At 36.7% G+C, this 13,175-nt stretch overlaps 1 protein-coding gene across 1 annotated transcript in view; it reads left to right on the top strand.

Moving 5' to 3' along the window:
• The window catches only part of CDK14 (cyclin dependent kinase 14), a 238,452-nt gene that overhangs the window by 202,416 nt on the left and 22,861 nt on the right, over positions 1-13,175 (top strand). Inside the window, exon 12 of the mRNA XM_042817068.1 lies at positions 9,997-10,045. Within this exon, the coding sequence (XP_042673002.1) occupies positions 9,997-10,045 (49 nt within the window). The remainder of the gene's footprint in view (positions 1-9,996; positions 10,046-13,175) is intronic.

The following is a 13,175-nucleotide window of genomic DNA, read 5'->3' as shown; positions in this document are numbered from 1 at the left end:
AAGTATTCAAGACTTTGTGTTTCTCATTTCTGTTACTGATTAATAAGTGAGTCCACTCGCAGAATCCTTACAAAAATTTAGTGGTCTTTAAGAACATTTCAAAGATACAGCTTTTATCCAAGGAGATTAAAGAAAAGGAGAAAACCTGGAGATGCTGATGTACATTCTATGAATTTATTTTCCTTCACATCCTGCATTCAAGAGTTTTGAACAGTAGATGGCAGCCAAGAAACTTCCTGGCTTAATTCTTCTTTGCTTTTTAATTGTCTTTAGGAATGTGAGTTTATTACCGCAGAACATCAGGAAATAAATCCACAGTGCATATTCCATTAAATCTAATTTTTAGGCAGGCATTGTGTTAGACTGTCCCAGAATTTTGCCAGCTGTGAGTGTAAAATACTTATAAAAATGGGGAAAGGAGGGAAAGTGCCCCTGAATCAGAACATGGTCATTTGGTATTTTCACATTTCTGCTCAATGTACTCTTCTTTCAGATCCTTTTCACCTCTGAAGTATGCAGACCTGCAAGTTAGAATAATTATTATCCCATGGCAATTGTTTAATGATTCTAGGACCTGTTAATACAAAGTGCTGAGCTCTTATTTCTATATACTGTGGAGGTCTAAGAGCACTCCAAAGGAAAAAGCCCTTCTTTGTAGTTGCTTGAAACACATATTGTGTTCTACATTCCCTTTGTGTCTTGGTTTAAAAAATAAATAAATAAAAAATACAGTAATAGAAACAATAATCTAACTGGACAACCAAAATTTGGTCTAAATACCCCAAGAGTAATAGGACTTTATGCTGGTAGAACTTGAAATTTGGGAGCAGCAAAAGACATCTCCTCTGGATCACACCAGGATACTAGCAGCAGGTTCTGCACACAGTGTTCTGACCCATGGACTGTGCTGGATTTACACAGTGTGCTCATGCTGATGGGGTCAATGGAGCTCTTTAGGCATGGATATCAGTGCTCTGTTGTTTCTGAAGAAAAACATTTCCTTTGTGCCATTCTGTGCATGGTAGTTTTCTGTCAGTGGCAAGGCTGACTGGCTCCATCTACCAATGCTCAGCCAGTCATGTTCCCTTTCCTATTGGTCTGAAATTGTTACACTTTATCTTATGCCCTAGAAAAAACATTCTAAGTTTAGGGGATCAAAATACTCTTCTTTCCTGAATAATTTATTAAGAGCAAAGTTGAATGATTTCATTTATTTCTTAGATTAATACATTCAGGATAACTTATTCTTTTCCTTTCCTTAGCCAGAGTGCAGAGTAACCTGAAATGTCTCATCAGCTCTCAACCAATTCCGTTATTCTTTAAGATCTGTGAAATTACTGCATTTGATTATACATGATATAGGGTTAAATAACTCCTGTGCTTTGTGTGCCTTTGTGTGGACTGCGAGTTTTAAGACAGCACTGGTGATGAGAGTATCAATATCTACTCAGGGAAGGTTTTCATGCCATAAACTGAGTTAACCATATAAGTGAGCATAAAACAATGGGATTTAAACAGGACGTATAAGTAGTAACTACTAAAAAAAATAATAATAATAAAGTGGCACATTAAATGTCTACAGAGTTGGGAAGACTTATGAGAGCAGAAACAAGATTTCATTGTATTTCTTGTTTGCATAGATATAAATAACTAATTTTCGTGCTGTGATTTGATAGGACGCAGTTCAGTGCTGCAGGGAACTAATCACATTTTAATGGGAGAAACAAGCAATGACTGAAAAACATGACATTAGCCTCTTCTCCCCTAGAGTGGCCAAAGGTCTGATTATTCTGGGAAGCAGCCAGTGTATAAATGGTGATCCCTGACATCTTTATATGCAGGAACTTTTCTGATGCTGAATTAGAGATGCATTTCTAAGGGTAGCAGTGGGTGGCTCTACATCAGTTAAACTCCTAACCTCAGTAATTTTAACAGTCTGTAACTATGGTAATAAAATGGATGTGATTTGTTTTTACCATAAAAAAGTGAGAAAACAACTTATATGCCTGCTTTGAGATCTTGGATTGCAGTCCATCTCACAAATACTGAAAGTGATATGGGAGATACTTGGATAAAATTTGGTCTATTCTTTGAGTTTATCAAGATCAGCCTCAACCGTTTGTGTTTGCAGACATGCACACAAGCACAAATGCACACATTCTGCTTTGTAAATTGCTTTCATGAATGATCTAAAAAATGCATTTGAAAATTCTGAAATAGGTCAGAATTTAGGATTTGGGTTTTACTTCTGTGATTCACTTTGAGGCTGTCACGATTGCTACAATCTTGAATGTGTCTTCCTGTACTCAGATACAACCAAAGAAACCCAGCCACTCAGGATCATTGTGAAAAGAACTTATTTGCCCTCACATAGAAGGCAATTTGAGTAAATTACAAGATGGAACAGTGTTCTAAAACATGCTGCTTCTTTGCCAGCCTCATAGAACCATAGAATCATTAAGGTTGAAAAAGACTTCTAAGATCATCTAGTCCAACTGTCCACCTACCTCAAATATATCCCACTAAATCATGTTTCTAAGCACAGCATCTGCACATTTCTTGAATACCTCCAGTGGTGGTGATTCCTTCACTTTCACGGGTAGCTCATTCCAGTAGCCGACCAGTCTTGCAGAAAATAATTTTTTCCTAATATCTAATATGAATCACCCCTGGTGCGGCTTGAGGCATTACCTCTAATCCTATCGCTGTTGTGTGGGATAAGAGGCAAACCCAACCTTAGCATAAACTCCTTTCAGGAAGTTGTAGAGAACTATAAGGCCTCCCCTCAGCCTCCTCTTCTCCAGACTAAGCAATCTGGGGTCCCTCAGTAGCTCCTCGTAAGACTTGTTCTCCAGGCTCCTCACCAGCTTTGTTACCCTTCACTTGGAACACACTTCAAGGCCTCTATGTCTTTCTTTTTGTGAGTGGCCCAGAACTGAACACAGTACTCAAGGTGCAGCCTCACCAGAGCTGAGCAGAGAGGGATGATCACCTCTCCGGTGCTGCTAGCCATGCTACCTCTGATACAAACCAAGATGCCACTGGCGTTCTTGGCCACCTGGGCATACTGCTGGCTCAAGTTCATCCAAGTGCTGACCAACACTCCCAGACTCTTTTCCTTTTCACATCTGAATCTTCCTGGGTTTTGTATTATTCTTTCCATCTACATTAAATCTCCCATTTTTCCTAGTCTAGACTCTAATTTCCTTTTCTCTCCAGCCATTTCTGATGGATTCAGAGTCTCTTCCAAATAATTGAGCAAGATAAGCCACTCATACTGACATCCACACTTAATTTTCTACTCTTCCTATGTTCTCAATTTTTGTGGAATTGTTGATGTGTAATATCCATACTGGGAAGTTGAATTGGGATTTGGCAGAAGATCCTGTCACTAAGGAAAGGGGTAGAAGTCAGAACAGAAGATAAACAAGGTGATGCTGACCATTAAGAGACGTTAACTGTCAAGGAGAGTGGTTTGCAATATTCAATGTGTGCGCCTCAGTATACAGTACTATCTCTAGGTGAGAGAAACTTTCATATTTAATCTTGGGCTGGTGATGTGGGAGCCTGAATCTGACTTTGTTCAACAGACTATCAGAAATAATATAAAGTAATATACCTGAAATGGGTGGCTTTTATGAGACAGTAGAAACATCTACAGAGTATTATTGTTTTCTAAAACAGAATCCAGGTGAAGATGAAAACACTTAAGAGAAAGAGACTGTCCTTAAGGAGAAAGCAGAAGGAAACTATGTCAGGAAAACAGCATTCGTAGGAAATATTGCAGTTTCGTGGCAAATGTTATGAAGTTTGCCAGAGATTGATAGAAACTTCATGGATTTATTATTTATTTAAAAAAAAAAAAAAGTACAACAAAACTCCTGACTGTGTGACTGACAAAATCACTGAAGAGCTGCTGTTCTGACTGAGGAATAACGCTTTGCTTCCCAGATGATCAATAACTATAGATTTAGTTTAGAAATGGGATCTACCTGTATCTTAGCAGCTGAGTGATAACCAAGATTTATCAAAGAATTAAGTCTTCATTTAATCCACTCCAGACTGGATTGAGAGAAGAAACTCCTTTGACACAAAGTCATGAAAATACTGCATGTGAGGGCATACAGCTTTTCAAATTTCTGTAACAGTTTTTCACCAAAACCTGTCAACAATTTGTTATACACTGAATCAATATTTTTGCCTGTTTCCATCTAGACTGATGCCAACAAATGTTTCTAGGCAAAGGGAGATTCTCTACTGTTAAGTTGTTAGGACATTTTCTGGCATACTTTAGTTTATATCTTCCAAATAATTACTTTCAGGCATTCTTTGGGAGTTATCATGGGCAGGAGGCCATCCCCACTAAGGAGGAGGTCTCACACCTATCATGGGGGTGGGGGGGTGCTGCAGTAGCACAGACATTGTACAGTGGTTGCAATTTGCAAGTCCCAGCTACATTTCACTTACTGGTATAGGTGTAATCTTAAGGAATTTGAGCATTTGACTCAGAGAGGTATCTGGAAAGAAGTATTAACTTGAAATTTCTCTCATTCTTTTTTAGTTTTGTCAAAATTGTAATATTCACATGTTTTCTCAAGTCTCTGTATCGATGACCCAAGGGAAGCAGCACTGTTGGTGTTTTCATCAGTCTTGAAATAAAATTGCATCAAACTAAATGTTAAAGTAACTAGTATATATGCAATGGAGCCAGATAAAAGGCAGAGCCATTTCAGATGGTACTGTAATTCAGTTCAGTACTTTATCTGTACTAGCTAATAAGCTTAACACTTCCTTTCCATACTCAATAGAGACCATAGAACAGCTTCTCTTGCTTCCTCTGTACACACCTTCTGCTCTGCTCTGTCCTCTCCCTTTTGAAAGAGAGAGGAAGAAAGGAAAAGAGAAAACAAAGTTTAATTCAGTATTACAATAAAACTCCTCTTTTGATTTAACTTCAGTAAAAATTCAAATTGCACAGTAGAGCTGCAAATAGAGCTTGACAGTTTTTCTTCAGAATAGACACGTCTTCATGTCTTTAGCTCACATAATGTAAGTGTTTTTTGGATCAAATCTTTAATAAAAATAGCGTATCTGAGTTTTACATATCACAATGCAATGTTAGTCACTTTAGATTTAATTTAAAGAAATGCAAAGAAAACTATTTTAAAGAAATTGTGCAATAGACTTTTCAAAATATTAATTATGGTGGTATTTAAATATTTGCATTTAAGCTGATCACATTTGGTTTCAAATACAGAAGAACGTTAATCAAGGAATGCATATTAGCCAGCATGTTTTGATTAGCAACATAAAAAATGCCTTGAAGTCAAACTGCATTTTAAATTCTTTGGTTTAGACTAGAAGCTGATTATCAATAGTGTTAAAAAGGAGCTAAAAATCAAAATGTAGTCTGTTTCTAATTCTTCTGTAGCTCTTCTTGCCTATTCTATGTTCTTGCAAGGCAAATGTGCCAAAGGTACAATAGTTCGTGTGTCTTTCTGACAGATAAAGGAGAATTAAACCTCATTGTGCTTTATGTTACTTAAAATGCAAGTGCTTATTTTTTCAATTCTCACAGCAGACCAGTAGCTCTTCAGTGGTCTGCTAATAAGCTCACTAGTGAGTTCTGCTGAAATTCTCTTCTGTTTGAACCTGCCCTTGATGCAAGGCTGTCAGATGGAGTGTGTTTATCGAGCAGATAATGATGTTTGCAGTGAAGAGCACATAGGTATATATGTGGGCACACAAATATGCATATATAACAGAATTGCTTTAGAGCAATTGTCTAAAGAAAACAAAAAGAAAGTAAGAGGGTAAGAGGCAAGCTCTGTAGAAATATTTTATTACTAAAACCACTAAATGCAGCTGGGTGTAATGGATAAGCTTTCTGGCACCAGCTTTATTTATTTATTTTTTTCTTTAGTTTTCTGTATCTTCAAGCTGAAAATAGCTTGGGAGCAGCTGCATGAAAGCATGCTTTTCAATGCATCAGATTTGTCATATTAACCAGCTCAAGAAATCTCCCTCTCCTACCTCTGGCTGCGCACTTCTAGCTCCATTTTGTGATTGTTATTCTTTCCAGTAGCACTCATTTGTGGGGCAGAGATGTAAAATCCTCTGTGACACAAGAGGCATTGAGTATGTTATGCTAAAAGATCTGAAACAAATAAAAACTCAAATTCATTTGCTGCAGGAAGAATGTTTGTGTACCCAGCATCTCCCAGTGGGCTGGCTTTGGTGTCTGACAGAACAGTGAATGCTGTCTCTGGGGTGGTCATCTGGAGGTGTGGATGTAGCATGTCAGCCTACAGCTGTGCTACAGTCTGTGCTCTGTTAAATGCTTAAGAGTAAATGGTATGTTACAGGATGATCACGTGATTGGTACTTTGTCACATTAAGGAATATTAATACTGTATTTTTGTTCTTGCTTCTGCAGTCCTGTGTAAGGTACTCTTTACACTGTGTTTGATTATGAACAACTTCTTAATCAAAATTTAGCTAGCTTGTCTTCTAAGAAGCAAAAGGTAGAACACTTCTAGGTGCTATGGGATTTAAATAACAAGTGAGGTCTCCCTTCTTTTGTTACACATAATGACAAATCTCCTTTGGCTAGTGAAATATAGCATCCATGCGAAAAGCCAGCTCTTTAACAGTGAGACATGGTAGCTCGTGATGATGATGGTATGTATCTGGGATAAAAAATCAGAGGATCAATATTTGTTTCCTGAATTTGCTTCCAGAAGATTTACAAATATTTAAGTGTTTGCATAAAGTAAATTAAAATTGTGCTTTTTACTCTGTATTTTAGAGCTTACCGTGTTTGTCTTCCAATGTTTTTATTCAAAACAAGCATATTTCATAATTGTAATCACAAAATATCTGAACTATAAAGATTCAAAAATACCTTAAATCAAGTATTAATCTGCAAATGTGCAAATTTTCAATTTTTTTTTAATTCAGATGTTGATGAGAGTGGCACCTATGACAGCAAGACAGTGTGCTCTGCAGACTTGACAGTGGCTTGTCTGCACTGGGGCATGATTACATGGGTGGGTGATGATGCAAATGTTTATAGGGAACTCCTACTTGAGATGATTTGCCTTATGGTTCTGAGGGAATGGAAATAAGTTTTGGGTTCCTTCTGTAAAGTTGGACTGACCACCTCTTCTGCTGCTTTTTGCAGTATGTGTCAAACAACATTTTTTTGGAGGAGCATTCAAGGTAACTCTGCAGTATTACAGGATCTCATACAGTCAAAATCTACCAACTGATATTACTAATTTTTATTATCAAATCTATGGAGCATCTGAAAAATAAATACCAAAATGTTATGGAATGCTTGAAAATATAAAATTTAATTTCATACTGTTGGTCACAGTCACAGGCATAGCTTTAAATCCAGTTGTGTTAAATCCATCTAGTAACAACAGACGGGGCATCCATGTAGGTATGTGAAAGTAGTTCATGCTGAAAAGTAACTCAGAGGAAAACTTAGGGATGTAGTTGTGAGACTGAATTCCAGTTCTCATTAATTGGACACAGAAAGGAGATTCTCAGATAAAAGGAGGCAATGACCTCTTTATTTGTCTGCATTGTGGCTACCAGGTTGATATTGACAGGCATGTTGTCTGTCAATTATTTTGTTGCCATAATTCAGGACTTTAAAAAATTGGATCATGGTGGAAAAAATCAGTGACAAGACTGTTGTAGCTCCTCTATAAATCAAAATAATTGTTATTCTGTTTTTTATTCTCTGAAGAATGATTACTTAAAGAAAACATTAAGAGCTGGGATGTACAGGAGACTGGCTTAATTGCCACAGCAGTCCCATTTACTCTGTGAAAGTTAACAAAATTCTGGCTGGAGGCATACCCAAAAACTTTGGTAGAGAAAAATGAGAGCTTTATTCGATCGGTGTTTTCCCTTCTTCTGCAGAATTTAAAGAGAGGAGTTTCTAATCTGCTTTAAAGTAGAGGGAAAGAGTTGATATCAGTGCTGAAGAAAAGCATGGTTTGCAGTCACACAGCAAATGAATGGAGGACTCAGGACATTGGCCTCTTATAGAGGGCTTCACCCTTACTGTGTTCTTCCTAGTTTCCCCTCTCACTGCCTGATACATATATGATGAATAAGGTACTTATTTAAAAAGAAAATATAAAGAAGGAAGATCACTTTGAAAAGTTTGTTTATTTTGACTGTGTATGCCCAGAATTTACATAACTGATTCCAATATTTCAGTTGTGTAGTAAAATCTCATCTGGGATAGCAATAGTTTTTCATTTTCTTGCAGAGCTGAAACAGATCTTTGGACCTATAAGCAATTCGGCGAAATATGACTCAGTGCTTCACTGTGAAAATATGCTAAATTGCTTAGAATGAACCTGTCAGTCCTTTAAAAAATAATGTGTATGTAGCTCTGCCAGTATCTGACCTAACCTGAATGAGGCGTGAAATCAAGAGCTGTCTTTCCATAGATTTAAGTTAGCTCTTCAGAGATTCTTCAAGCCAGTTCAGTCCTCATTCCACCAAGCACTTCTCTGCACCAACACAGACTACTGTGCGGATCTGCACTGTATTAGCTGAACTCTAATGTGCATCTCAGCCTCATCCAGTACACAGCACTGCCATGCTGCAGACTGTTTCTTTGTCCTGGGTTAGAAGGGACCTCTGAGGTCACCTAGAGCTAACACCCCTGCTACAGGCAGGGACATCTCCGTCTAGACCAGGTTGCTCAAAGTCCCATCCAGCCTGGCCTTGAACACCTCCAGGCTGAGGGCATCCACAAACTCCCTGGGCAACCTGTTCCAGTGTCTCACCCTCATCACAGTAAAGAATTTATTCCTGACATCTAATCTAAATCTACCCCTTTCCAGTTTAAAGCCATTTTCCCTCAGCCTGTCACCACATGCCCTTATAAAACATCCTTCCCCAGTTTTCCATGGGCTCTCTTCCAGTACTTCAGGCATTCTCTTCCCCAGGATGAGGAGCCCCAGTTCTCTCAGTCTGTCCTTACAGGGAAGGTGCTCCAGCCCTCTGATGATCAAGCCATTCTCTGCCTAGCCTGTTTCTGTAGATGTGTATGTAAAAATACTCTTGTAACTATATGGTACATCTGTTAAATATCATTCTCTTCAGTAGAGTAGAAACAAAATTAAATGTTTTTGTGGGTTTCTTTTTGAATATTTTGTAAATGTGGAGTTTATTCAGGGCACCTAATGACATCATGCCTGGGCAAATGGCCAGAGTGAGTAGTGTGATAAGGCTTCGTGGAAAATGCTTTTATATTCTCCAGCCAAATAGCATATGTTCCTTACTGAGAGGCGTTTAGCTCCTGTTCTAAGCATTAGCCGAGTGTGGGCTCTTCAATTTTGCAGCAGTTTTCATAGCATCATTCTTAGCCAACAAGAGCCCTAATGCAGAGCAAGGATTTTCATGGATCTGGGAGGGAAAGTAATTACATCTGAATAAGCTGCCAACATGTTGCCTCTGCTGGTTATTTGTATGTGTTCTTTAGAAAGTGAACTCCTATGTAGCCATCAGGTTTTGCGCATCACACAGCCCCACATTAACTCCTCATGGGAACCATGAAAACGTGACAGGTCACAGGGAACTGCATTCATGATTAAGAAAAATAAAACTAATTTTAGATGTCAGGCATCTTTTTTTTTTCTTCTTTTTTTTTTTTTTTTTTTTTTTTTTTCCCTAGCAATCAAAAGTATTTTGAAAATATTTTAACAGTTTCCACTTGTGGTGATGTTGCAGTGAGTGAATTTTTTGTCATGACATCTTGGGTTGTTTTGGTTTTTTTTTTATAAGAACTTTGTGTTTGCATGGCAATTGCTTCTGTGTTTTTTTTCTTTCCGTATGTAGGGACTTGAGCTGCTGTAGTTGCATAAAAATGGTGAAAACTGAGGGTTAATAACTATACTTAAAAAAATAAAAAATGACTGGTTTTAGCATAGATAATTGAATGTACATCTTCTTTTTTTGTTACAGAACGGTTTACACAGTACAGCCCTAAAAACCTTAGGCAAGCATGGAATAAGTAAGTCATTTTTGTTTTAATTATTATTATTTATTTTTTACTCTTCAGGGATATGACTCATGCCAATCTGAAGTTATCACAATTAATTTATAATGGCTTTAACTTTTTTAATTGTGGTACATATATAAAATTGCTGAAATATTGTTCTTTCCTGCTTCTGTCAACTTTGAATGTTTTTTGAATTGGCAATTTTCTATAAATAGGGAGAAACTGCATTGCATAGTACTTTATTCATGGGAATGTAAACTAGCAAGGTTGTTGAACTCACTGCAAGATGTTTCATATTGCTTCAGACCATCAGTTTTGAATCTTCAACTATAAGTATGTTGAGACTTTTAATTGATCTGTTTCTAATCAACCTTGAAGGGATTGTTGTTTTCAAGCAATCATCCGCCATTGCAGGTTCCTTGCTGTGAGTTAATAGCTATACTGTTGTATATTTTAATTTGACTGAGAAAGTCAGTGTGAATTTACTTTATTTTTTTCTTTAATATTTCCTGAAATTTGTTGTGTTTATGTCAAATGGCTGCTGATATAAAGGTGTTGTGCTCCAAATCCAGAAACATTGCCTACTGAACCAGGAGTGCCTAACCCACCATGTGTGTGAAGTTTACTAGATTTCCCAGCACATGCAGATTCTTTGTAGGCAGAATATTTGACCTCCTACACTTTGAAGAAAACATATACTGTTTCAGTTGAATGAGTAGAGTAATAACTATATCAACAAATTTTCTGGACAGAAAAAATCAGAATTTTTCTCCTCCTTTTGACTTTTTTTTTTCTTTTTTTTCAGCAGGGATTGGCCTCTGCTTGTTTTTTTGCTTTTTCTTTTTTTATTTCCTGATATTCATTCCAAATTTTACTGTGATACCAACTGACAGTAAAAGTCAAAATCCTTTTTCAATATCATATTTGTTAACAATAGTATGTGCCTACAACTCTAGAATTCAGTCATCTGCCCAAGAGGTGATTAGGTTTATTCTCAATTTGCCAATCTGTTATTCCTTCTATTTCTGCTCTTTCCCATCCCATTTGGTCCAACATGGTGGACTGAATCACAAAGGCATTCTTCATTAAAACCAAAATAAAATTTTTGAAAATGTGGTTATATGAAAAAAAGAAGTCATCTCTAAGTGTGCCAGGATCATTGCTAAAATCAGAAGTTAGTTCTCAGATGGGATGCCATCAAATGCCCATTCTTCTGGTCAGAACCTGCATTTCTATAATGCCTTTCATGACTGTGTACTCTCCATTACTACACCATTCTCCTTTGTTACTATTTCATTCCTGCAATTAGAGATACAAAGCCAACAGACAACAAAGACAGTGCAGGCTTTCACAAATGTTGAGCCTGGGTAGTCCAATTCAGACTGGAGGCCTAATTTAGTGGAAGAGATATTTGCTTTTTATAATACAAAGAGCAACAGAGGTATTAGCTTCTCTTACTGTTAGTTTTTGGGAAGATTTCAAAATAGTCTTGCCATTTCTTGTGATCATCGCAGGCATCTTGCAGCATCTCATTCTACCTCAGTCAAGCTGCTTAGACTGATGTAATTCCCTGAAAGTCACAGCTTTCATTTAAAAACTTACTCAAATTGTCTATTTTCTGTCCTTTGACAAGGAACAAACTTGCAAGTTCATCTTTTCTTTGAAAGTAGTTAATGAAATACAAAAGCTTGGAAGAAGCAATTATATTACAACATAGGCAATTAGATTTGGATTGGGAAAGAGGGACAAGGAAACTAATGCTGATGTGAATGTTTTTGCTTTGGGGCATATATATACGTGAGTAATGTGAATAGATATTGCCACGCTATTCCATCCATTCTGCAAGCATGGACTGACTGTTTTTCCATACTTAACAGCAATTAGACCTAACAGTTTCTCCTGTGCACGAATCAGGATAACAAATAGATTTGAAATTAAAAGCTGCTATCTTACATTACTTTCAATTTCATGATATATTTTTTAAATATCAAAAAGGAACAAAATCCAGTTTGCTTAAAACAACTCTTCAGTCTCTGAGAATTCATAACTGACACAAGTTATGATCACATCACAGACTGTTTCAAAGCTTCTTCATTCCTAAGAAACCCTTCAAAAAATATTTACACACTTACAATGCTTCATGCATAAAGGATTTGCAATTTTTCAGTATAAATGAAGGGATTGAAAGACTGAAAGCAGGAAAAATGCATAACTTCAGTGCTTCATATGTGATGTTCTACTGTAATAGGAAATATTTAGGGCCTCAAAATGATGTATCATTTACATTCAAAATATAAAGGATTTTCTCTTTTTCCACTGTAAGTCTTTATCTGTGTGCTGCGTTAGAGTGCTGTGGCTTACACAGTTGTAGTTAAGTTTCTGTGATAGGCATCATATAATAAAGACCTGGTGTCCATGTCTTTATAATTCAACTATAAAACTTTGCACATTGACAGACTGATTCATCTTTGAATTTTTCTGTTTTTATTAGGATGTTTCAAATAGCAGAGCAATATCTATTCTAAAATAATTATCATTTTTTAACATCCTGATTTAATTTGCTGAAGACTGTCGCAAAATTGTTTCATTTAAAACAAAATGGTTTTAAGGATAATTGGGTTAAGTGTGAGACTTAAAACATGAAGAAAAGCATGTAATGTTTTGTTTTAAAATATATATTGGTTTTATTACAAATATATTTTTTTCTATGCATTTAGCTAAGCACTTTTGATAGGCAAACCTTAAAGAACAATGCTAATGGTCTTAGAAAGATATACATGTTTGTTAAAACTTCAGATTTGATGGATAAAGTTACTAACTGAAATGACTTTTTGCAGTTTGAGGCTAGCATGGGCATCAGCCTTTGTGGCAGGAAAGTGTTTTAGACAATCTCTGTACCAATCGCTAGATGGTATTAAGTAAGTGTTTTATGGATATATTCTAAAGTAATATCCCAGGATGTTTTTTGAAAGTTTGTAATTGTATCTTTTAATGCTATTTTAGATTGAGAGGAAGGGGTTGTCTGAAAATTGGCTTACCACTGATGCAGCTATTAATCTCTGCTACATTAAATATTTCTACCCAGTGCAGGTATACACCAGCCACGGACAGGGCCATGGTACTTCTCAGTTCAACTCTGTAC

This window comes from Centrocercus urophasianus, unplaced genomic scaffold (assembly GCF_019232065.1).
Source record: "Centrocercus urophasianus isolate 14NV4802_14NV808 unplaced genomic scaffold, USGS_Curo_1.0 seq_16, whole genome shotgun sequence".
Taxonomy (NCBI): domain Eukaryota; kingdom Metazoa; phylum Chordata; class Aves; order Galliformes; family Phasianidae; genus Centrocercus; species Centrocercus urophasianus.
Note: the sequence above shows the minus strand (reverse complement) of the source record. Positions and strands in the feature narration are given on the sequence as shown.